The sequence below is a fragment of the Nycticebus coucang genome, chromosome 17 (assembly GCF_027406575.1).
Source record: "Nycticebus coucang isolate mNycCou1 chromosome 17, mNycCou1.pri, whole genome shotgun sequence".
Classification (NCBI taxonomy): Eukaryota; Metazoa; Chordata; class Mammalia; order Primates; family Lorisidae; genus Nycticebus; species Nycticebus coucang.
The window spans coordinates 87294022-87319321 of NC_069796.1; the positions used below are offsets into that span (position 1 = coordinate 87294022).

At 48.3% G+C, this 25300-nt stretch overlaps 3 protein-coding genes across 3 annotated transcripts; all 3 read right to left on the reverse strand.

The window, feature by feature from the left end:
- Positions 1 to 12182: 12182 nt before the first annotated feature.
- Positions 12183 to 12947, reverse strand: BLOC1S4 (biogenesis of lysosomal organelles complex 1 subunit 4). Its single transcript, XM_053567484.1, has one exon. It carries the CDS (start codon positions 12909 to 12911, stop codon positions 12264 to 12266), a length of 648 nt encoding a protein of 215 aa, XP_053423459.1. The 5' UTR covers positions 12912 to 12947; the 3' UTR covers positions 12183 to 12263.
- Positions 12948 to 13214: 267 nt separating this feature from the next.
- Positions 13215 to 15550, reverse strand: LOC128569311 (male-specific lethal 3 homolog). The gene has a single exon (XM_053567483.1). The coding sequence runs from the start codon at positions 14873 to 14875 to the stop codon at positions 13811 to 13813; it is 1065 nt and encodes a 354-aa protein (XP_053423458.1). The 5' UTR covers positions 14876 to 15550; the 3' UTR covers positions 13215 to 13810.
- Positions 15551 to 21724: 6174 nt separating this feature from the next.
- S100P (S100 calcium binding protein P) lies at positions 21725 to 24998 on the reverse strand. Its single transcript, XM_053567486.1, has 2 exons — positions 24730 to 24998; positions 21725 to 22022 (listed from the first exon to the last, which is right to left on the reverse strand). Exons 1-2 carry the CDS (start codon positions 24865 to 24867, stop codon positions 21873 to 21875), a joined length of 288 nt encoding a protein of 95 aa, XP_053423461.1. The 5' UTR covers positions 24868 to 24998; the 3' UTR covers positions 21725 to 21872.
- Positions 24999 to 25300: the final 302 nt, after the last annotated feature.

A 25300-nucleotide genomic window follows, 5' to 3' on the forward strand; every position in this document is an offset into this window, starting at 1 on the left:
ATAATTTAATTAATGATCTTAAAAAAAATTTTTTTTTTGAGACAGAGTCTCACTTTGTTGCCCTCGGTAGAGTGCTGTGGTGTCAAAGCTCACAGCAATCTCAGACTCTTGGGCTCAAGCGATTCTCTTACCTCAGCCTCCCAAGTAGCTGGAACTACAGGTGCCCGCCACAATGCCCAGCTATTTTTCTGTTGCAGTTATCATTGTTGTTTAGCTGGCCCTAGTGGGTTTTTTTTGTTTGTTTGTTTTTGGCTGGGGCTGGGTTTGAACCCGCCACCTCTGGCATATGGGGCCGGCGCCCTACTCCTTTGAGCCACAGGCGCCGCCCATGGCCCTGGTGTTTTGAACCTGCCAGCCTTGGTGTATGTGACTGGCGCCGTAACCACTGTGCTACAGGTGCCGAGCCAATGTTTAAAAATTTTCACAGCACACCTAAGACCCTGCCACGGCCCATTGGTTGAAAATCACTGGTAAGGGGGCGGTGCCTGTGGCTCAGTCGGTAAGGCGCCGGCCCCATATACCGAGGGTGGCGGGTTCAAACCCAGCCCTGGCCAAACTGCAATCAAAAAATAGCCGGGCGTTGTGGCGGGCGCCTGTAGTCCCAGCTACTCGGGAGGCTGAGGCAAGAGAATCGCTTAAGTCCAGGAGTTGGAGGTTGCTGTGAGCTATGTGAGGCCACGGCACTCTACCGAGGGCGGTACAGTGAGACTCTGTCTCTACAAAAAAAAAAGAAAATCACTGGTTAGCAGAATAAGATGAAAGGTAAGTAAATGGGAAAAATCAAACAGAACAATGAGACAAGGAGAGGCCTTGGCTGCAGCACTCCATACAAGGAGGAAAGAAGAAAACTTAAGCTCAGTCTTGAAGGAGGCAGCCCCTTGGAAGATTAGAGGAACAGCCTGAGCAAAGGTCTGGTGCCTGGGTGGACTTGGCGAACTGGCGTCTCAGTGGGGAGCCTGTTGTCTCTTAGGGGGATGAGCAGCAGCCTGCCCCTCCAACCTGCATTTTGCCCATAAGAAATCACCTCCTAATTTGAAGGGGCTGCTAACAAAGAGATGCCCCATCTGGCCACACACAGTGGGTACGTCTTCCTGGAAACGGGGAAAGTGTGGCCTCCTCCCGGGCAGGCCCCAAGCAGTGGGTGGCTGCGAGGTGGGGAGAGAACAGGGCTGCTTTATGAAAGTGGCACAGGGTGGCATGGGCAAACAGAAAGCCCGAGTGTGTCCAGGGTGGGCAGGCTGGGAGCTCAGAATAGCTCATTGAGCCTGCAGTGGCTGGGCCAAGAGTGCAGCTGGGAAGAAACAGGTCTTTATAATGGGATCCCGGCACGGCCTGAAACGGAGGATGCGCCCGCCAGGCCAGCCGGCTGCCACCTTCGATGGGCTGGCCCCACGCGGTCCCTGTGCACAGATGCAACAGTCTAAATTTACAGTCAGTAGGTAGCTTGTCTTTGGGTTGGGGGGAATCGCCCACCAGGGTTTCTTTCCCTCCTGTTTGCCCAGGACAGAATCAAACTTTAAAATATTCCCATGAAAAGCAGTGGCCAGTGAATACAGCCCTGCATGGCTCTCTCCCAGGAAGCGGGGGCCTTTTGTAACCCTATCCTGCTGATGAGAAAACTGAGGGTCAGAGAGCATCAGTGACTCAGCCAAGTTCACAGCTGGTGCATATGGAACAGGAAGGGAGCCAGGTCTGCTCCTCCAGGAGCTGCGCATCTCACCATCACAGCGTGCGGTTGTGTGTGTGAGGCAGAGGTGATGCGTGTGTGTGGTGTATTTGATGTGTAATGTGGGATGTGTGTGAGGTTTGTAAGTGTGCAAAACGTGTTGTGTGTGTGAAGAATGTGTAGTGTGCATCTGTGTGTAATGTGTGTATATAACATGTGGTGTGTATGATGTGTGTGTGTTTGTGTGTGATATGTGGTGTAATACATGTGTGTGGTGCCTTTGTGTGTGTGTGAGTGGACATGTGTGTACCGCCCCCTTGCTTCAGGGCACATCTAGAAACTTGACCGGGTCAGGACACCCATATGGGCCAGCTGTGGGGGGGCCCAGATTGCTCACAGTAGTTGGTGGGGCCGCAGGCCCAGACGCCCCTGTCTGTGACCTGAGCAGGCACCTGCTCCTCAGGGTGTGTTTCCTTTGTGGCCCAGGGCTGCTGAGGGCTGGATCAGGATGGTGACTTTGCAGGTAGGATGAGGAACAGAGCCCCAGGTGGGGGTTGGGGGCCTCTTGACCTTCCGGCTTCTCAGCAGATCCACCAATGTTTGTGGGACCCCTCGCTGTCCACCTACCTCTGCTGGTCACCCCTGTCTTTCCCCTTATTGAAGACCTTCTTGGGGACAGACTCCAAGCCAAGGCCCAGGGACCTGCCTGCCCCTGTCATCCCTGCCCCCTCCCCCATGTCTGCTTCCTGGACCCCATGCTGACCCCTAGGCTGAGTGGTGCTGTGTCCTGAGCTCTCTAGCCACACATGCCTTCCCCTACCTACCAGTGCCCATTCAGTGTAGAATGACAGCTCCACGTCCTGCCCTGAGCTGTTCCCTTTGCTAGGGTAGGGCGAGTGTTCCTGGAACTTAGGCTATGGAGTAAATTAATTCAATAAGCTCACAGATTCTGTGTTTCGGGAATTTGGGTTGGACACAGAAGGGATGTCTGGGGACTTGGCTGAGAGACTCAAAGGCTGGGACTGGAATGGCTGGGGGCTTTGGGCTTCCTCATAGCCTAGAGGCAGCTTCCCTCAAAATGAACATCCTCAGGATAGAGGGAGATGGAAAGGAGACCCAAGGGGTGGGAGAAGTGTTGGTGTCAGGCCAGGTGTGGTGGCTCACACTTGTAGTCCTGGCACTCTGGGAGCCGAGGCAGGCAGATTGCTTAAGGTCAGGAGTTTAAGATCAGCCTGAGCAAGAGTGAGACCCAATTTCTACTAAAAATAGAAAAACTGAGGCAAGAGATCTCTTGAGCCCAAGAGTCTGAGGTTGCTGTGAGGTATGATGTCTTGGCACTCTACCCAGGGTAACAGACTGAGACTCTGTCTCAAAAAAAGAAAAATTAGGGCAGTGCCTGTGGCTCAAGGAGTAGGGTGACGGCCTCATATACCGGGGGTGGTGGGTTCAAGCCTGGCCCCGGCCAAAAACTGTGGAAAAAAAAGAAAAAGATAAAAAAGGAAGTATCAGCGTCACAGTGTGAGGAGGGTGTAAGGGACTGCGGTCAATAGGGAAGAAGCAATCTGCCACACGTTATCCCCGCAGCCCAGCACAGGGTTGGCCCTAGCAAGTACTCAGATTTTACTGGTCTGGTGAACTCGCGGAGTTCCCAGTCCCTGCAGTCGTTCACTCAAGGACCTCAACTTTGGGGACCATGGTCAGCTGTACCACTCTGCCCCCTAGTGGCCAGAAGCAGTACGTCCTGGAGCTCAAGGCCTGAGTGCTAGCCTGGATAGTCATGCAGAGCTGGTCAGGACCCTCCTGGGGTATGTGGACAAGCATTTGAACCTTGGCAGATGCCCAGCACAAAGATTACATTTGTAGTGATCAGGTGTCTTCACGTTCATACTCTGTCATCTGTTCCCTCCCCATCAGGGGTGCTCCCAGTGATCTCTGAGGTCACCATGGAGTATATAGTGCAGACTGGGCCTGCTGCCTGCGGGGTTGACCTGGAGTGAATGGATGGCCCCTGAGTCAATGTGACTGCACTCTGGGTTACTCCCAGGGGAGTTCCCCCAGGCCACAGTCTTTAGAGTGGGAATCTTGGAAGGCTCTACCCGCTCTGTCCTCTCTGGCAGGCTGAGAATGCCAAGGCTCCAGAGATTCCCACTACCCTGAGGTGAGTGCTGTTGCGTCACAGCTCACAGCAACCTCCAGCTCTTGGCTTTGGCAATTCTCTTGCCTCAGCCTCCCGAGTAGCTGGGACAACAGGCGCCCACCACAACGCCTGGCTATTTTTTGTTACAATTTGACTAGGGCCGGGTTTGAACCCACCACCCTTGGTATATGGGGCCAGCACCCTACTCACTGAGCCACAGGTGCTGCCCAAGGAATCTACTTTTTATTTATCTGTTTTTTTTGCAGTTTTTGGCCGGGGCTGGGTTTGAACCCACCACCTCCGGCATATGGGGCCAGCGCTCTACTCCTTTGAGCCACAAGCACCACCCCAAGGAATCTACTTTTTAAAAAAACCTGAAAAAGCACTGAAATGGGTGTTCTTGTTTTGTCAGCATAAATCTCAGACTGAGACTCAAAGAAGCAAAATTATTCTGCATACATGCATAAATAAAGTACAAGTTTGTCTCTTTAGGTGTTTAAGAACGGAAGGAAGGAAGGAAGGAAGGAAGGAAGGAAGGAAGGAAGGAAGGCAGGCAGGCAGGCAGGCAGGCAGGCAGGAAGGAAGGAAGGAAGGAAGGAAGAGAAAGAAAGAAACCTCTATTTGAAGGCACTGGAAGTCTACCAAGATAGGACAGAGGCCAGGGGAGGTGATCAGATGTCTGGGTCTATTTCTGTCTCTGGGACAACTGGAAAGAAAGGAGAGGAAAAGGAACACAGAGCAAGTGTGATGAAGAGAAAGCATTTACACACATCAGATGATACAGTAAAGTTTCACCAACTGAATGTGCCTATTAAGAAACAAACACTTGGGCAGTGCCTGTGGCCCAGTGAGTAGGGCACTGGCCCCAAATACTGAGGGTGGCAGGTTCAAGCCCGGCCCCGGCCGAACTGCAACAAAAAAATAGATGGGTGTTGTGGCGGGCGCCTGTAGGCCCAGCTGCTTGGGAGGCTGAAGCAAGAGAATCGCCTAAGCACAGGAGCTGGAGGTTGCCGTGAGCTGCGTGACACCACGGCACTCTACCGAGGGCCGGCCATAAAGTGAGACTCTATCTCTACAAAAAAAAAGGAAACAAACACTTGCCAGCCTGGACACTAACAATCAAGTCCATGACTCCGTGCTCGTAGCTCACTGGTTAGGGTGCTGGCCACCTACACTGGGGCCAGCGGGTTGGAACCCGGCCAGGACCTGCTAAACAACAATGACAACTACAGAGAAAAAAAAAAAATAGCCTGGCATTGTGGCAGGTGCCTGTAGTCCCAGCTATTTGGGAGGCTGAGGCAAGAGAATTGCGTAAGCCCAAAAGTCTGAGGTTGCTGTGAGCTGTGACACTACAGCACTCTATGAAGGGTGACATAGTGAGACTCTGTCTCAGAAAAAAAAAAAAAAAAAGAACCAAGTCCAAGGATATCTTGTTTATGAGACATATATCCAGAAGTCAGAAGAGAGAGGAGGAAGGGGACAGGCAGGAAGAAGGTGTCTCTTGCACCCACCAGAGGCAAAGCCAGGAGCTGAACTGATGATGGGGGCAGCCTGCAGGCCTGGGGCGTGTCCTGCCCTCTGACCAGCGTCTGCTCACGGGAGCGTCCCCTTCATTCATTCAGAGAAGTGTTTTAAGAGACTGTTGTGTGGCAAGGTGGTGCTGGGAGCCAAACAAGGGAATGCAAAAACAATCCTGCTGCTTTCCCTAGAGACAGCAATGCGGGGAGTAAACGCGGCGAGGGGGCGTGGCGACCGTCCGGACGGGGCTCTCCCAAATTAGCACCCTCTTACTCTCCCCATCTTCTTTCCTCCTCTCCCACAGCCCAGCTGCGCCTTGGGCTCCAGCTGCCTCCACTCTGCCTGCACAGCCCTTCAAGGATGGACAGGACCTGCTGCTCGTGCACAGCGATGGACGGACGTCGTTCCTTGCAGGCAGCACGCGACCATCCGCTTTCAGGCCTTTCTCGTTCTTGTTGCGCCCCCTGGTGAGCAAAGACTGCCCCTGCAGCCACCCACACTGGCCCTGGCCACTGCAGGGTGTCCTCAGAGACCTCAGTTACATGGATGCTACAGAGACCACTGCCCGGACCTTCTCTTCCCTGGATGATGAAGATCATAAAGGACAAACTGTCATTTATCTCTTCAGAAAGTGTTGTTTTTTAAAAATAATGTTATAACATCTGTATTAACATCCTTGGGGCATGATTAAGAACTAGGCCTGGCTGGGCACCTGTAATCCTAACATTCTGGAGGCCAAGGCAGGAGGATCCCTTGAGCTCAGGAGTTCAACACCAGCCTGAGCAAGAGTGAGACCTCATTTTCTTTCTTCTTCTTTTTTTAAATAACAATAACAGTGTTTAAGATAAGGACTAGAAACAAAAACCTCGTAAAGAATGAACAAATACGTTCAGAAAAGGAATCAGACAATTGCTACATCGAAATATTAAGCAATAATAATAATAATGCAAAGAAAGTAACATTCACATTATTATAGAATGCTTTGACTCTAAGATTCAGTATGGAGTCATCAGTTAACTTATTTTTTTTGAGTATCAAAAAATAGACAACTAATATTTATAAATAAAAGACAATTTCAAAAAACAGATCAAGTAGTATGATTTTGAAGTATTTCTTCTTTTTTCTATTGTCTATATGATTTGGCATGATTTTATTTATTTATTTATTTTGCAGTTTTTGGCCGGGGCTGGGTTTGAACCCACCACCTCTGGCATATGGGGCCGGCGCCCTACTCTGTTGAGCCACAGACACCACCCATGGCATGATCTTTTTTTTTTTTTTGAGACAGAGTGTCACTCACCCTTGGTAGAGTGCCAGGGTGTCTTAGTTCACAGCAACCTCAACCTCTTCGGTTCAAGTGATCCTCTTGCCTCAGCCTCCCAAGTGGCTGGGACTACAGGTGCCCACCACAACGCCTGGCTATTTTTTAGAGATGGGATCTCACTCTGGCTCAGGCTGGGCTCCAACTTGTGAGCTCTGGCAATCCACCCGCCTTGGCCTCCCAAGTGCTGGATTACAGGCCTGAGCTACTGCACCTGGCCCCCACTTTCTATTTTTAAAAATAGAAAAATTAGCCAGGCATGTGGTGGGAGCATATAGTCCCAGCTACTCTGGAGGCTCAGGCAGAATTGCTTGAGCCCAGGAGTTGGAGGCTGCAATGAGCTAGGCTGATACCACTGTACTCTAGCCCAGCAACAAAGCAAGACTTTGGAGTCCACACTTCACAGGAACGCTTATATGGTTTTGAACAAGTGCAGCTTCTGAAACTTGGGTTGGACCAAGTTGGACTGGGCATCTGACTTTCTCACCCACTGAGCTGCATCTTGTTCTTGTGGTCTCAGCCCTCCCATGGTGCTTGATCCCTGGCAAAACTTTGAGGGTTTGATCAAATGCCTATATTTGCTTTTCTGTCTTGCATTCCTTTCAGGGTGCCTAGTTTTTTATTTTTGTTTGTTGAGACAGAGTCTCACTCTGTTGCCCAGGCTAGCTACAGTGCAGTGGCATCATCATAGCTCACAGCAACCTCAATCTCTTGGGCTCAAGCTATCCTCTTGCCTTAGCCTCCCAAGTAGCTGTGACTATAGGCGCCCACAACGCCTGGCTAGTGGGTGCTTAGTTTTTGTCTAGCTGTTCATTCACTCATCCATTCTGACGGTCACTTATTCAACAGATACCTGAGCACACACTGCCTGCTTGCTGAGAATGCAGCCAAGTCTGTGGTGCTAACATGCAGTTGTTAATCCTGGAGCGGGTGAGACAGACAATAATTAGATGGCACAGATATTATTCCAGAGTGTAGTAAGTGCTGTGGGGGAAACACACTGGGCATCTTCAGGATGAAGGGGTGGCTAGAGGGAAGTGAGCTGGGGTGCAGGAGCCTGGTCCTGTGGGGCCTGGCAGGCCATAGGACAGGATCCACGTTTTATTCCAAAGTAAGGAGGAGCTGATGACAACTTTAGGCAAAGCTCTACATATCTGGTTTATGGTTTTTGAAGATCTCTTTGGCTGCTATATACCAGGTGGGGAGTGGCTTGGGGTGGGGAAGAGGAAGGGGGAGACACTTAAGAGGCTGCTGAGTGGCCCAGGTGAGATGGGAGTTGCTTGGATGGGGATGGATACAGGAGTATCCTTGGAATATACTGTGGGAGTGATGAGTTGGATGTTAGCTCTTACTATGAACCAGAGGTCATTCTAAGCCATAGTCCTTAGAAAATACTGCTGTGAGAGAGTCCATAGAAGTTTCTGGTACAGATAGTGGGGTGATGAGACAGATAAGATCCCAGCTGCGCAGAACTTTTTTGTGACTTTCAAGGAGAGCTGGTAGCCCGCCTTCCTGTCTGGCATCCTGAACTTGTCTTTCTCTTTATTTACTTTTGGCAGCAAGAAAAAATCCTTAGGAACTAACACTTTTTTTTTTCTCATTAAGCTTTGTTTTAATGGGTCTCAACATTTTGTGACAGATTTTTGGTAATTTCCATTAAAAAGTACTGATTTTAAAAACTAATAACTTAAAACTGCCACACAAAAAGAAACAAATGGTCCACAAAACAATCTCCTTTCAGGTGGCGCCTGTGGTTCAAAGGAGTAGGGCGCCAGCCCCATATGCTGGATATGCCAGAGGTGACAGGTTCAAACTCAGCTCTGGCCAAAAATTGCAAACACCCCCCCCCCAAAAAAAAAAAAACAACAATCTCCTTTCCTTCTGAAGATTTATTATTTATTTGTTCAGTTTTTGGCCAGGGCCAGGTTTGAACCCTCCACCTCTGGTATATGGGCTGGTGCCCTAATCCTTGAGCCATAGGCACCGCCCCTTCTGAAGGTTTTACAATACATTTTTTTTTTTTTTGGAGATAGAGCCTCAAGCTGTCACCCTGGGTAGAGTGCTGTGGCATCACAGCTCACAGCAATCTCAAACTCTTCGGCTCAAGTGATTCTCTTGCCTCAGCCTCCCAAGTAGCTGGGACTACAGGTGCCTGCCACGCCTGGCTATTTTTAGAGATGACGTCTTGCTCTGGCTCAGGATGGTCTCTAACTCGTGAGCTCAGGCAATCTACCTACCTTGGCCTCCCAGAGTGCTACTTGAGACGTTGAGTGCCACCCTTCGTCCCCTGCATGGCCCTCTTTATGCTTCAACAAGATCAAAGAAACAATCATGATGGCCAGGCTCAGTCGCTCATGGCTGCAATCCCATCATTCTGGGAGGCCCAGGTAGGTAGATTGCCTGAGCACACACGTTTGAGACCAGCCTGAGCCAGAGCGAGACCCTGCCTCTGAAAATAGCCAGGTGTTGTGGCGGGCACCTGTAGTCCCAGCTACCTGGGAGGCTGAGGCAAGGGAATTGCTTGAGCCCAAGAATTTGAGGTTGCTGTAAGCTATGACGCCATGGCACTCTACCAAGGGCCACAAAGTGAGATTTTTGTCTCAAGGGCCACAAAGTGAGATTTTTGTCTCAAACAAACAAAGAAACAATCATGAACCAAGAGAAACTCATCAAACTGCAGGTACAAGTGCACACTGGTGGGAAAGTAACTGCTTGAAGAGGTTCATAGAACAGCTAAAGCAGACAACAAAAAACTTTAGAAGTTAAGGGTATCGGAGGGGCAGGCAGTGAGGATACAGAATGACCCTCTGGCCCTACCATGAGGCTCATGCTGTCACTCCTCCTGCTGGTGGTCAATGGATTTAGGCCCAGCCCCAGCCCAGGTGGCTCCGGACTTCTCCAGCACCCTGAATAAGCTGAAGGAATTTGAGAACACCATGGAGGACAAAGCCCAGGAAGTCAATGACTGCATGAAACAGAGCAACATCTCTGCCAAGACCAGGAATTGGTTTTCAGAGGAGTTAGAGAAAGTGAAGGAGAAACTCAAAATCTTTTTTTTTTTTTTTTTTTTGGTTTTTGGCCGGGGCTAGGTTTGAACCTGCCACCTCCGGCATATGGGACCGGCGCCCTACTCCTTGAGCCACAGGCGCTGCCCAATCTTTTTTTTTTTTTGTAGAGACAGAGTCTCACTTTATTGCCCTCGGTAGAGTGCCGTGGCGTCACACAGCTCACAGCAACCTCCAACTCCTGGGCTTAGGCGATTTTCCTGCCTCAGCCTCCCGAGTAGCTGGGACTACAGGTGCCCGCCACAATGCCCGGCTAGAAACTCAAAATCTTAATACCTGCAGGGCCATGCCATGCCCAGGAGGGGGCTCTGAAAGCTCCTGCATCCCAGCACCAGTCCCAGGACTCCCTCTAGGATGCCCCAGTCCCCGCCCCTACCCACCAGTAATAAAATTCCTATAGAAAAAAGTTAGGAGGTAAATACTTATTTCTGATATTGAAGAGGTGAATATGTTTACACACCAAGGAACAATGATCCACTTTAACAAGTCAAGCATCTCTGAACTGGCCACACAGAGACAAAGCAACTGCTACCCAGCATCATAAACCAGCCTGGTACAGATAGTCTGCCCAGTTTAAGGAGACTGGCTGAGGCTCTAATAAGCAATCTGTGGATGGTAAAGCACCATTTATTACTGGAGAGGATGATGATGACGAAGTTCCAGATCTGGAGAGTTCTGTTGAAGTTTCCAAGAAGGAGGCAACTGAATTGAGTCAACTTCTGAAGATAAAACCTGAAGGTTACTGGAAGGCACTATTTTACATTAGGACTGCTTTTTAAAATTGTTTTATGGATCTGATAAAGTCTAGATCTCTAATGTATATTATATATATATATATATATTTTTTTTTTTGGTAGAGACAGAGTCTCACTTTATCGCCCTCGGTAGAGTGCTGTGGTGTCACAGAGTCCACAGCAACCTCCAACTCCTGGGCTTAGGCGAATCTCTTGCTTCAGCCTCCCAAGTAGCTGGGACTACAGGCGCCCTCCACAAGGCCTGGCTATTTTTTTGTTGCAGTTTGGCTGAGGCCAGGTTTGAACCTGCCACCTTTGGTATATGGGGCTGGCGCCCTACCCACTGAGCCACAGGCACTGCCCTAAATCTCTAATATTTTTAAGTCTAAGCCCCTTGAACATTGCAGCTTTTTTCAGTTTTCACTTACCTAATTCATTTATTGCAGCTAATTGAAGAAACCTGGGAATAACACTTGAAAGAAAGATTAATAAAGTTCTTTGCCTAGAAAATCTAAGTTTGAGATATTACCAGAGTCTTCGTAATGGACAGCTAAATGAGAGAACCTCTTTTAGCAACCTCAGAGAAACAAAATAATAACATAGGCTACCTAAGCTGTATGTTTTTTGGGGGTCTATTTTCTAGGAGGGCCACCTTATGAAACAGATTTAAATCTAGATGTGGGCTTGTATCTGCAAGGGGTCATTAAACTTTCCAGGTTGTCAGAGTGAAAGAAAAAAAATCCCAATACTACTCACTCATGCAAATGATTTAACTATTCATTTCCAGGAAAACAAATCTATACTGTGAAGTAGTAGCTATGGTTAGTTTTTCTCATTAGCTTTCTAAGCCACTTTTATCTTACTACTGAAATGGTATGGGCAATATATATTTAAATAAATGAAAACAGAAATATGTAGAGTTCTTTTCAGAAGGAAAGCATTTCCAATGAAATTAAAAATTTTTATTATTATAAACCAAACATTGGCAACTATATCTATAGACATGTTTGCTATGGACAAACTAAGACTGTGAGGTCATACTTTCAAATATAACTTCAGAATTAGGTACAAAAAACCAATATATTTTCTCACAAAATGTATCATTTCCTTCAGTTACAACCCATGCTACACAAAGTTTAATATAATGCTCAATAATGTGCCATCTATGCTAAAAGGTTATAGAAAAACGAACCACTATTAGGATTGAAGTTGAATAAGTAACAGAGACATGCATGGCTGGATACTTTCCGAACAGCCCTCAAGTATAAATATATAAATCTCTAAAAGGTTAATACTGTTAGTTGAATAGTAAAACCCAAACAAATAACAGTTCTGCCACAGTGCACGATAAGTTCATTCATTTTGCTTCCCCAACCCCTCACCAAGCAACTTTCAGGTTAGAACCGGAAGACATAGGCCGGGTAGGGTGCACCAGTAATCAGTAGTCCCAGTTACTCGGGAGGCTAATGCCAGAGGATCGCTTGAGCCTAGAAGTTCGAGGCCAGCCTGAGCAACATAAGGAGACCCTGCATCTATTTAAAAAAAAAAAAAAATTGGGGGCGACGCCTGTGGCTCAGAGGAGTAGGGCGCCAGCCCCATTTGCTGGAGGTGGCAGGTTCAAACCCAGCCCCGGCCATAAAAACTGCAAAAAAAAAAAAAAAATTGGAAGACATAGAAAACCTATATTCTATATGGAAAATGTGCAGACAGGAAACTTAAAAAATTCCGTACATCCGACATCAAACATTCATAGAGTTTTAATTTACTTTGTGCTCGAGGTGAGATTCTCAGCAGGGTCCTCTTGCAGGAGTGGTCAGACCACTCAGAGCTGAGGTCTTTCGCTGCAACAAGGAAAGTAGTCTTCGGTCCGAAATAGGACTGGGGGTTCGTAGCCGGTTTGCGGCGGCCTGGAGGGGGACGACTTGTTAAAGAGGGCAGGCACGTTCATTGTGTGCAGGAGTTTTTTGAAGGCTCTGGGGAAAGTCCCCAGCTCAGCTTCGGCCTTGGTGACTTGCTCCTCCATCCTGGCCACGCTGTTGCCCACCATCCTCACGAAGGCCTCCAGCTTGTCGATCCTGCTGTAGATCTGCCTCATCTCGGCGGCCTTCGCGTAAATGCAAGGCACCCCCTCACTGACGACGTGCGACGAGTCGCCGCGAATCATGTCCAGCATGCCCACGAACTCGTCCACTCTAGTGAGCAGGTCTTCCAAGCTGGCGTCCAGGGCCTGGACCTCGGGCCGGGCCCCGACACCGGGCAGCAGGCAGGAGGCGTAGCCCGCGGCGGCACGGTGCAGCAACGGCAGGTCCCGGCCCGGCGCGCCGTCCTCAGCGCCCTCGTCCTCCCACGGTCCTGAGGCGCTGCTATGGCTCTGCGACACCGTGCCGCTGTCTCCGCTCCAGGAGGTGCCCCGTGCCTCAGCCTCCTCCGCCTGCTCCTCCGGCTGCTGCCCAGGGGAGCCACCCTCCATCGCCTGCGACCTCTAGGGGGGCGCAGCCCCACTTCCGGTTCTGCGCGCTCCCGTCACCCTGATACGCATGCGCACGTTCCTAATTCCGGCGACCGTGACGCGATGTGCGTGCGCGCGCGCGCGCGCCCACTTTTGTGTATCACGTCCCGGCGCTTGAGCTCACCCGCTGAACTCCCCCGCCCCCAGCAAGACGGGCATGCTTTTTTTTTTTAGTTTCTCAAATTTTTAAGTTACCAGATAGGCATGCTTTATTTAGATCACCCAAAATAACATTTTACAGAAAGGGAACCATAACATTACACAACAAAGTGTAGCTATAAAATCTCAAGACAGGCAATGCTTTATTTAGATCTATAAAAATAATGTTTCGCAGAGAAGGAACCCTTACAAGCAAATGTATAGCTGCAAATTTTCTTTTGCCATCAATACCAATGGCCTCTAAAATGCTTTTGAGACACCTTGTGGTTCCAAGTACAGACTAAAATTCGTTGGGCAGAGCTGCTCATCATAAAAGAATGGAAACAGTTTGCAAAAAAATTTTTGTTTAATGCTAACAAATAACTAAACAATGCGGTTCTTCCTAACTGAAATATCTACCAAAATGGCCTAACCTACGTACATTTTTATGAACATTTTACTGTGAACACACATGCTTTTGTTTCTGCCTTTACAGATGGCATGTGTAGTAGTGTGTCAGAGCACTTTTAAGCACCTAGGAATAATTAACAAAATAACTACAGTACGTGGGCAACTAAAACAATAGGGTCCACCTCTGCCAGAGCCCACAGGATGGACATTGCGTTTTCACTCTCTAAAAAGAAGATCCATCATCGTGTTTCACCTGGAACCAGAGTGCAAAAGTTGGATGGTACAGCTGGTCTTACAGAACCATCGAAACTTTAATAAATTGCCTGAGGGTTCTTGGTGCTGTAATGTACTTCACAGGCAGCAACATAAGCTGACTCTGGGAAGAAGTCATCATGGTATTTTGCTAAAAACGTCAGAAAGAGATCAAAGTGCTTCAGTAAAGCCCTCAGATTCTTCTCAGGAAAGGACATCTTTCCAAGGATTTCTGGAAGTTTTACAAACAATCTCAGCAGGTGTTGTGCCCCATAAATATAAGAGGGTGGAGGTGGCTGGTCACCTGGAGGATAATTATCAGGCACAAGCTTCCAGGAAAGGACTTCATTTATTTCATCAGTTCTTCTCCCTTCAAAGCCAGCAAACACGGCACTCCCTTCCTTGCTTGGAGACAGAGGAGTAGGTGAAGATGATCTGCTATGCACTGATGTCTTCTTTTTCAGGTGCAGGAACAACGAAGGCATACCGGTGGGCGTGTCCTGCTGCCCACGCATGGGCTGAGGCAAAGCGCTGCTCTCAGATGGCTTGTCACAGTTGGCAGTGTGGCGCGTGGACCGCCTCAGAGACTGCAATGCTTCCGGCTCAGCTTTGCGACTTCTGGGAGTGGCCGGCTCACGTGTGGTCTGCTGACTCTCTGTGGACTGCAGCAAGGACGGATTTAACAGAGGTGGGCTAGGGGACAATTTTTCCTGGCTCCTGGTAGTGTTTATGGTACTTCCCTTAATTGGAAGAAAACATTTAGACCACATCACTTTTTTATACTGAGTTTGTTCATATGGGTAGAGCAAAATCAATGGGAGAGTATAATCAAAGATTATTCTTAGTCCATCCATCATCTCCTTACAAAGGTCAACATTCTTTTCTGCTGGGATATAATGCAGCTTCGTGCTGGCGTGCGGCATAACATGGTGGTGACGAGGCCTCTCACTGACTGAAAAGGTTGCATTGATAGCAAAATCCTTCACATAGGATTCCAAAATCCTTATGATGTTGGTCTGGCAAGGAAGTTTCACTAACCGTTTCCTCCTGTTAATATAGCAATAATCATTCTCAAGCTGCTGCTTCAGAACTTCAGGGATTTCTATAGTTATTGTTCTTTCCATTTTCCTTTCTGTTTTCAGCTCTGGTTCTTTCACTTTCGCCTTTTCGTGAATATCGCTTTCTTCTCTTATTTCTTCAACTGTCTCCTCACTACTAGTATCAAAGGAGCTGCTTACTGAGTTTTCATCATTTTCTTCAAAAGGAAGGCTTTTTCTTTCTTCCGGGTTCTCTTGTGCTTCTCAGACGAGCTCCCGCTTTTCTTGCCAATTTAAGCTGTAATCTACGATTTTCATCAGTATCGCCAAGCACGTGTTCTTCGGCTGCCCATCGATCCCAGCTTCTACTCTAACCGTTAACATGGATCAGATATTCTGGGATCTTTCTGCCTTTTTCGTTTTTCCCAGCAACAGCATAGACAATCTGGAGCCGCCCCCGTCCCTGCTGCTAAATGTTTGGCCCGTGGCCCTAGGGATGCCGGTGGCTGAAAGGCACTGTCCTCAGGGTTCCACGACTTTGGTACTCACTCCTGCCTCCAAGCCAGACTCCACCAGCTGCAAGATGTCGCTCAGTGCTCCTGAGACTTAGGTGGATGGGCCCGAGCTACAATTTTGCTCAAACACGGTCAGATCCTTACAAATCCTTCAGGATTTGAAAAACATAAATGTTGCCAGGCCCGGAGGGGTGAAAGCACTGGGCCAACTTTACCCTCCGGATGGCCTAAACTTGACCAGGGTCCTTACCGCACCTCAGCCGCCAGCACCGCGACTCGGTGCATTAGGAACTGCGTCAGACGGCGGGGGCGTCCCGCGGGAACTCTCGCGGTACTGGGCGGCGGGCGAGATTAAGGAGACGGCTGACGCGCTAGTGGAGAGTCTGGCTCCGCTTGTGGCCAGTGCTGGTGTTGAAGGCGCAAACAGCTGCCCCCAGAACTTTGTTACGAAATATGTAGGAGGAATACAATAACGTGCGTATGTTGTAAGTGTGCACATTGATGACATTTTTATTTTTATTTAAAAAATTTTTTTTTTTTACTTTTGTTGTTGTTGTTGCAGTTTTTGCCCGGGGCTGGGTTTGAACCCACCACCTCCAGGTATATGGGGCCCATGCCCTCCTCCTTTGAGCCACAGGCACCACCCATTGATGACATTTTACCTATCCCTACTACCCTGTAACCTCTATCCAGATCAACGTCTCGAATATGTTCAGCACCCGTGAAGGTCTCTCTCCTGTACCTCATTTCTTTTTGTCACTTACAGTAAATAAAAGATAACCAAAAGGAACGTCTCTTGAACACAAAGGGGATGAAGCTTGATGACTTGAATGATTTTTTTTTTTGAGACAGTCTCATTATGTCCTCCTCCCTAGAGTGTGGTGCCGTCACAGCTCACAGCAACCTTAAATTCTTGGGCTTAAGCGATTCTCTTGCCTCAGCCCCCCAAGTAGCTGGGTGCCCGCCACGATGTTCGGTTATTTTTTTTTGTTGCAGTTGTCATTGTTGTTTAGCAGGCCTGGCCGGTACTCGCCTTCCTCCGTGTATGTGGCCAGTGCCCTAACCATCGAGCTATGGGTGCCCAGCCAACTTTGGATGATTTTGAAAGTTCTCAGCTTCTTCTAGCACTCAGGGAGGCCGAGGTGGGTGGATTGAGTTACCTCACAGGTTTCAGACCAGCCTGAGCAAGAGCGAGACCCTGGTCTCAAAAAATAGCCAGGTATTGTGGCGGCCACCTGTCGTCCTAGCTGCTTTGGAGGCTGAGTCAAGAGAATCACTAGATCCCAAGAGTTTGAGGTTGCTGTGAGCTATGACGGTACTCTACCAAGGGAGACAAAGTGAGACTCTGTCTCCAAAAAGAAAAAAAAAAGTTCTCAGCTTCTTCAGACTGCAAATGATGTAAAACTGAGAAACATTTAAGCAAATATCAAATCCCAGGTATTGTCAGAAGAAACAAAGATGAAACTGAGGTATGATTGTAAAATCCTTCTTAAAACGCTTAGAAAGAACAAAGGTGGTGCTCGATAGTACCATTTGGTCAGACCAACAGCTCCTTAAAGAGATTAATGATGTGCCTCCGAGCGTCTTAATCAAACAATAGGCTTTCTAGGAAGTTTAAAGCCTTATTGTTCAGTATTATCAGCAGAAGCCCAAGATAGAGATGGACTTATTTCAAAGAAATTTTTTGGTGGGGCTTTTGTCTAATGCAATTAACCCCTCAGAGACTCAAAGGAGACCTACAAAGTCTTTTTTTTTTTTTTTTTTTTTGAGAGACAGAGTCTCCTTTTGTCGCTCTCAGTAGAAAGCTGTGTTTGTTGTCATAGTTCACAGCAACCTCCAACTCCTGGGCTTAGGCGATTCTCTTGCCTCAGACTCCCGAGTAGCTGGGACTACAGGCGCCCACCATAACAACTGGCTATTTTTTTGTTGCAGTTTGGTTGGGGCCGGGTTTGAACCCGCCACCCTTAGTCTATGGGGTTGACGCCCTACCTGCTGAGCCACAGGCACTGCCCAGACCTACAAAATTTTAAGATACATTGGCACAAACATTGAAGATTGGACTGAATGGAACAGAGATGATGTGAAATAAAAGGCATTTGGAGCCCTCCTCTCAAACTTCTACAACCAGGAAACAGGCTGAGAAAAAGACTCATCAGCAAACACAAGCTACCTTTCTTTTCTTTTCTTTTTTTTTTTTTTTGAGACAGAGTCTCACTATGCCTCAGTAGAGTCCTGTGCTGTCACAGCTTACGGCAACCTCAAACTCTTGGGCTTAAGCGATTCTCTTGTCTCAGCCTCCCAAGTAGCTGGGACTACAAGTGCTCACCACGCCTGGTTATTTTTTTATTGTTGTTGCAGTTGTCATTGTTGTTTGGCAGGCCCAGGCTGGATTTGAACCTCCCAGCTCTGGTGTATGTGGCCGGCACCTTAGCTGCTTGAGTTACAGGTGCTGAGCCTCTAAAATCTTTCTTGATGCTCCTACCTTTCCAGGTTCTTTGGTGGAAATGAGAAGTACAGTTGGGGAGCCATTGAGACTTTCTGGTGAGCGGGGGAATGACAGTCACATCTGTGGCTTAAAAAGGTTTTTCAGGGCGGCGCCTGTGGCTCAGTCAGTAAGGCGCCAGCCCCATATACCGAGGGTGGCAGGTTCAAACCCAGCCCCGGCCAAACTGCAACCAAAAAATAGCCGGGCGTTGTGGCGGGCGCCTGTAGTCCCAGCTACTCGGGAGGCTGAGGCAAGAGAATCGCTTAAGCCCAGGAGTTGGAGGTTGCTGTGAGCTGTGTGAGGCCACGGCACTCTACCGAGGGCCATAAAGTGAGACTCTGTCTCTACAAAAAAAAAAAAAAAAAAAAAAGGTTTTTCAAGACTGCAGTGTACGGGCTGGGCGCGGTGGCTCATGCCCATAATCCTAGCACTCTGGGAGGCCAAGGTGGGTAGCTTGCTTGGCATTGGTGTGTTCAAGGCAGAGGTGTGTTCTTCAGAAGGCAGAGGTGTGTTCAAGGAACATGGCAATGTGTCAAAGACACAGAAGCCAGCTTAAATGGGCTCCACTGATCAAATCAGGGACAATTGGAGCATCAAAACAAATAATGACAGTAGACGATTACAGCCCCCTGAATAATACGGGGAACCAGTTCCCATAAATAGGAAAACAGGTGTAAACTAAATGCCTGCTGGGGAACAGAGTGTTTGCATAGTTCCAAAGTTCCTCTCTATAAAGTATCAATTAATTATAAAAGTGAAAAGAATAACTCTATGGTAGATATATCTTTGATTTCACCAGCAGGAGCCCATCCAAGCTGACTTCTGTCTCCTTTTGGTGTATCCTGGTTGTTCTGCGAACACACCTGTGCTTCATGGCGCAGCAAGATATTCTAGACACATACTGTACTTTCTTTGCCCCAGTTCGGGTATGGACCATTTCTTCAAACACCATCTTAATCAAGAGATCAAAGTACACGTGAACAGTAATGGGAGAAATGAAACTGGGTGCTATCTGATATGAAACCATGAGTAGGGAATTGCATAACTTCCCAGATATTCTGGCCAAAGATACATAACTTTGTACATGACTGAGTAATGAGGAAACATCAGACAAATTTAAATGGAAGGAAGCCCTACATAATAGCAGCCTGTACACTCTAAAATTGTCAAGATCGTGAGTGTCTGAGAAAGAAAGACAGAGGAACTTTACCTGATTAAGAGGACCAAAGAGGTCGGTGCCTGTAGCTCAGCAGCTAGGGCACCAGCCATATACACCGGAGCTGGCAGGTTCGAACCCAGCCTGGGCCTTCTAAACAACAACAACAAGTGCAACAAAAAAATAGCCAGGCATTGTGGTGGGCACCTGTATTCCCAGCTACTTGGAAGCTGAGGCAAGAGACTTGCTTAAGCTCAAGAGTCTGAGGTTGCTGTGAGCTGTGATTTCACAGCACTCTAATGAGGGTGACATAGTGAAACTCTGTTGTTATAGGATGGACGCAAGATATCAAGACCCAAAGTCAATTAATATAGTGCCAATTAGGAATTCTTTATTAGAGAAAAGACCGAACGGCCAGCTGTTTCCCCAATATGGAGAGCAGCCCAGACCACTGGTAGAGTTCAGCTTATATAATGTGGGCTGATGGAATCTTGGGTGAGTTTGTGTGGTTAGAAAATTGCAGAGGCAGGTATTGTATAAATGCTTACATGATATACAATAAAAATAATCACAGACATCCAGTCACATTGGTTTTAGTCATTCCTTCTAACAATATCCTTCTAGCCACCATGTCTGGTTGGGCTCTCAGTATGATGGCGTCTCGGAGGGTAAATTGGGAAGTGTGGACCAGTTTCTGCAGCTCAGACTTCTCAGCACCGCTACCTCTGCTTCCCCCCTCTTTTTCCTTCTGTCTCCTTTAACATTTCATTAAACAGTAAACAATTTATTGTGATTTCTTACACACTTATACTATATTTAATGCTTTCTACCATTTATCATTTATTAGTCTTTTTGTTATCTATTTTACCTACTCCTAAACTATTGTTAAGCCTTAGTAACTTCCCTAAACTACTGTTAAGCAGTCTCCCTCCCCCTCCCGCTATTAATTGTGTCTTGCTGATTTAGCAAGAATTTAAGGGTGAAGCAAAAAGGAAGGCAGCAAAGGGGGGGAGTGAGAGTGACAGAATTTTTATCCCATCTCACTGTCTCAAAAAAAAAATAAATGAATATACCTAACATTGTTGAACTGTATGCTTGGAAGTGGTTAAGAAGCTAAATTTTATGTTAAGATATCACAATTAAAAACAATCTCCCCGACTGGGCATGTTGGCTCCCTCCTGTAACCCTAGCACTCTGAGAAGCTGAGGCCTCTCCAGCCATGGGTGATTTTTTTCATTCATAAGATGATGACTAATTTGTTAAGCAGAGAAAAAAGAAAAAAAATTTCCACTCTGTCCCTCCCTTTTGGTTCTCGCATGATTAACTTTATTCTTTGCCCTTTATTGAAGTATGTATATCTGCTCCTGACTTATCTTTTTTTTTTTTTTAAGTGTCACTTTGTCGCCCTGGGTAGAGTGCCAAGGCATCAGCAGTTCACAGCAACCTCCAGCTCTTGGACTCAGGTGATTCTCTTGCCTCAACCTCCCCAGTAGCTGAGACTACAGGTGCCTGCCCGGCTATTATTTTTTTGTTGCAGTTTGGCTGGGGCTGAGTTCGAACCTGCCACCCTTGGTATATGGGTCTGGCGCCCTATTCACTGAGCCACAGGCACTACCCTGCTCCTGTCTAATCTAATGCAGATTTCCCTCTGGTAAAAATGTTTGTGATCTGCAGTCTTTTCCGCATGGGGATATACCAGAGCCTCTTAATCACTATGTCCACCTCTAAGTTCAGGGTCTTTTGGTGATACCCATTTCTTCTCTAGTAAAAATGCCTTCGAACATAAGAGGAGGCTTCAAATGCTGGGCTTTCAAGGAATGACAGGAGTGCTAAAACCAGATCCTTGCTGATATCCAAACCTTGCCTGAGTTACTGTGGGTGCCTCCTGAAGCTAGTGTTATAAAACTGTAAACCTGGGGCATGTGAGCAGTTGTTCACTGGTGACTCTAATCCTTACTTGCGATTTGTTTTTGTCTGTCACTGTGAGTTTTTTCTTGTTGTTTTTGCTTTTTATTGGTTTTGTTAGTTTTTGAGACAGTCTCACTCTTTTGCCCTGGGTAGGCTGTAGTGGCATCATCATAGCTCACGGCAACCTCAAACTCTTAGGCTCAAGTGATCCTTCTGCCTCAGCTTCCTGAGTGGCTGGGACTATAGGCACCTGCCACGCCTGGCTAATTTTTCTATCTGTGGTAGAGACAGGGTCTTGCTCTTATTCAGGCTGGTCTCAGACTCCTGAGATCAAGGGATCTTTGGCCTCCCAGAGTGCCAGGATGACAGGGGTGAGCCACTGCAACCAGCCTATTAATGGCTTTTATGGTCTTTGTGGGCCATAAAATTAAAATATGTTAACTTGTTGGGCGGTGCCTGTGGCTCAGAGGAGTAGGGTGCTGGTCCCATATACCGGAGGGGGTGGGTTCAAACCCAGCCCCTGCAAAAAAAAAAAAAAAAAAAAAATATATATATATATATATATGTTACTTGCAAAAACGTGATGTTCAGAGAGACAGAGGGGCCTGAGTTCATTAAGTGGCTAGTGACTGAATGCATGATGGATATCCCTGAGCCTCCCCTGGCTGGCACTCTGACAAGGGCCATTCTGTGCCTCAGTTAAGGGCTGGCATAGGTGGGTACTCAGGAAATGACCAGTGAATGGATTCCTACTGACTGACGACGTGTCCAACATTCAGGGAATGAGTAATTAAATGACAAATTTCATTTGTGAATTATTTTCTGTGGGGAGAGGACACTCAAGTTAAGGAAATAGCCAGTTTTTTTTGAGACTAGGATTATTTCACAAGCATTTATTAATCAGAGGGGCATCAGCAGGCTTAGCCCAGGGTGTTAATTGCCAAGAAGGACTTTATGGAAGGCAGGGACTCGCTCCCAAGCCCTGCTGTGCCTCTGTCAGGAATCTGGGTCTCCAGGGCATCATTTAGGTCTTGCCTGCTCAAAGTACTTGTGACAGGCAGATGTGAGTGCAGCCACAAACACGACGAACTCGCTGAAGTCCACCTGGGCATCCCCATTAGCGTCCAAGTCCTTGAGCAGTTTGTCCACGGCATCCTTGTCCTTTCCGCTCTAGAAGAGGGAGAAACCCAGGGTCAGCGAAGGGTGCACATGGGCAGGGCCTTGGCTTCAGCCACACACTGCCATGCCATGGGGCAGAGAGAAGGCACTTGGTTGTCCCTCTGGCTCAGTGCTGGGGCTGGCTGTACATAGCAGACACATAGTGTCTCTGGAAAAACTTGAAGGCTTTTAAGAAGTGAGCTGTCCTAGGCTTTGTGGCACGGCAAGAAGTAGCTTGTGGGAGGCGCCCGTAGCTCACTGGGTAGGGCGCCAGCTACATACACTGAGGGTGGTGGGTTCGAACTCAGCCTGGGCCAGCTAAAACGACAATGACAACTGCAACAAAAAAAATAGCCAGGTATTATGGCAGGCGCCTGTAGTCCCAGTTACTTGGGAGGCTGAGGCAAGAGAATCACTTAAGCCCAAGAGTTTGAGGTTACTGTGAGCTGTGACGCCACGGCACTCTACCAGGGGTGACATAGTGAGACTCTCAAAAAAAAGAAAAGAAAAAGAAGTAACTTGTAATGTTTTTAGGTGAAATTTCAATTGTGTTGTGCTATGCAGGAGGGAGTTTTATTTATACTTTCTAAGGGGATAGGCTTTGATTTTATCGTGTGCTTTACAGTGATGGTTATTCCCAGGAAATGTATCCACTCAATGCTCTAGTCTTTGTGCACTGAACTAGCTGCTTTACACAAACCAGCGACCTCACAACCACCAGGCAAGGAAGATGGATCTGTGTTACAAAGGGAGACCGTGGTCTCCGAGATCACATAGGGAAGAGAGGAAAGCTGGGTGGAGACCCAGGCGGGGAAGGTGCACAGAGGTGTTGTCTTCCTCTCTGCTTAGGGACCCTGGCCGGGGCCCAGGGTCCCAGTTTTCTTTGAGAGGATCAGGCAGTCAGGGGTTCTGACATCAGCAGCAGGGGGTGCTGACGACCCAGCCCTGGCCGGAGAGCTGCGCGTTCCTGCGGAGAAAACAGTTAAAACGGTGGCAACGGATTATCTGATAGAGACTAGGCCTGAGGATGTTAATTATAGGATAGTTTGTAATAACAGAAGTAAGGGAGAGAGCACGAGTTCAGTAGTAAACAAAGAGCAGTATGTTGGAAATACCTCGTGGCCATTCCAAATGATGCTTATGAAGTTTGTCCCCAGATGGTCACACAGTATTTATGAAAATCCAACTGTGCCGGGCGCTGGGTGGGGCATGGAAGAAACAGGGCCACCGGGCCATTCTAGTCCCTGCCCCGGTGGACACAGTTCTGACTTGCCCTGGCTTTGCTGTGCTCCAGAATCCTATGGAGGGAGGGCTGGGGTTTCTGTTTTGCTCAGCCCCCAGGAGACACTAGTGTAACTCAAGTTCGGGAATCCCTGGTTTAGCCACTGGTTCTCAAAGCGTGTTACTTGGACACTTGTCCCTTGCTCTCCCTTACCCCAACATCTTGGGTCACAATCTCCAGGGGTTAAATTCTCAACCCTGGACCACGGATCATCAGAATATCTCATGCCCCAGGTACAAGTTCCCAGGGTGGGTCAAATCTGAGAATTTGTGCTGTGATGTTAAGTTCAAAATGAAGTTAAAGTGCATATAGATTAGGATTTCACATCACTTTTGCATGGGGAAGAGTCTGGGAGGGAGACACAGAGTCAGAATTCCAGGGGGAAATGTCTTCCTTCCATGTTTCTACATTTTTACATTTTCTTTCTTTCTTTTTTTTTTTTTTTTGAGACAGAGTCTCACTTTATCGCCCTCAGTAGAGTGCTGTGGCATCACAGCTTACAGCAACCTCCAACTCTTGGGCTTAGGCGATTCTCTTGCCTCAGCCTCCCAAGTAGCTGGGATCACAGGCACCTGCCACAACACCTATTTTTTTGTTGCAGTTTGGCTGGAGCTGGGTTCAAACCTGCCACCCTTGGTATATGGGGCTGGCGCCCTACCCACTGAGCCACAGGTGCCGCCCTATTTTTACACTTCTATCACAAATAGAACTTTATTTTTAAAAGATGTTTTCATAGCATTCACGTTTAGAAAATAGAAACATAACGTGCAGAAGTGATGCTGGAATTTCCAGTTGTGAGCACTAGCAAGGCGGATCCCCAGAGGGCAGTGGCCATTTTCTGAAGGCCTGAGGGGGGAGGAGAGTGGGAAGCAGGAAGGAAAGCAGAGGTGGGGGGAGAGGCAGGAGAGGGCCCCTGCTAGCACCCGGGAGGCTGCCCGGTGGAGAGAGGCCACTCCGTCAGGACCTGAGGTCCTCCTTAAGAGATTGCTTCCAGACATACGAACCCGCTGGCTGCACCAGGGTGGGACCTCTTTCTGTCCTCATTCCTGTCGGTCTCACTAATACCAGGTGACAAGGCTTGGGACTGGGAGGAAGGCAGGCAGGTAGGCGGTGGAGCAGGGGTGTTGTGGCCAGTAGTCCGGGAGAGGGATAACAGCAGGCCCTCTACATGGTCCTGCATTCCACCCCGTCCCCACTCACCACTGAGGGTTAAGTCCCATCCTACAAACTGGCCCCACAGGCAAGGAATCCTGGCCGCCTGGACACTGGGCTCAGCTCCATGTGTCAAGGATCAACCTGCTCACACCCCCCCCCATTGCTCACACACTCTGGTGTACCCCCCCTGGGATGGCAGATCCATCTGTGGGCTAGGCCGCCAGGGCGTTTCAGGATCCACCTCTCTGCCCCACCCCACTGCCTGCCGGGCTGGGTGCTCACCTGAAGAAAGCCCGGGAGCTCCTTCTCCATCAGCACCTTCAGCTCCCCCTTGCTCAGGGTATGCCCGCTGCCCTCACGGCCGGAGTACCGGGCAAATACGTCGATGATCATGCCCATGGCTGTCTCCAGTTCCGTCATGCTGCTGGGCGGTTGGTGACTCACCTTCCTCCTGGGGCTGCTGTGGCCAAAGAAATGTCCCACCAGAGGCCTCTTGGTGCTTTATGTGGCTGGCCTCATGTTGACACAGAGGGTGGGACAAACAGGGTTGGAATAGTCAACAAACCCTGCTCCTCCCCATGCTGTGCCTCTGGGTTCTGATGAAATGCACTGCTGCGACTTCCTGTCTGGAACCTTTCCTCCAGCCCAGGTCTAGGGCATGGGCCACCTCTGGCTGCCCTCACCTTGCTGTGCTTATCTGTATCTGGGGCTCATCACTGAGTCACAGGGAGCCACAGAATCTCGGTTGCTTCTGGCATTTTTCCAGGGCCCTGCTGTAGGGGAACTGGCGGAGGATGGCTCCTGCTGGCTTCAGGATGGACTCGGCTATTTTGGGAAAGAAAAGTTCTTCTTT

Coding starts and splice junctions, on each gene's coding strand:
- BLOC1S4 (XM_053567484.1), bottom strand. CDS start 12,911: ATGGAGGGTGGCTCCCCTGGGCAGCAGCCGGAGGAGCAGGCGGAGGAG.
- LOC128569311 (XM_053567483.1), bottom strand. CDS start 14,875: ATGGAAAGAACAATAACTATAGAAATCCCTGAAGTTCTGAAGCAGCAG.
- S100P (XM_053567486.1), bottom strand. CDS start 24,867: ATGACGGAACTGGAGACAGCCATGGGCATGATCATCGACGTATTTGCC. Junction 22,023..24,729: donor AGCTCCCGGGCTTTCTTCAG/GTGAGCACCCAG, acceptor TCCCTCTTCTAG/AGCGGAAAGGACAAGGATGC.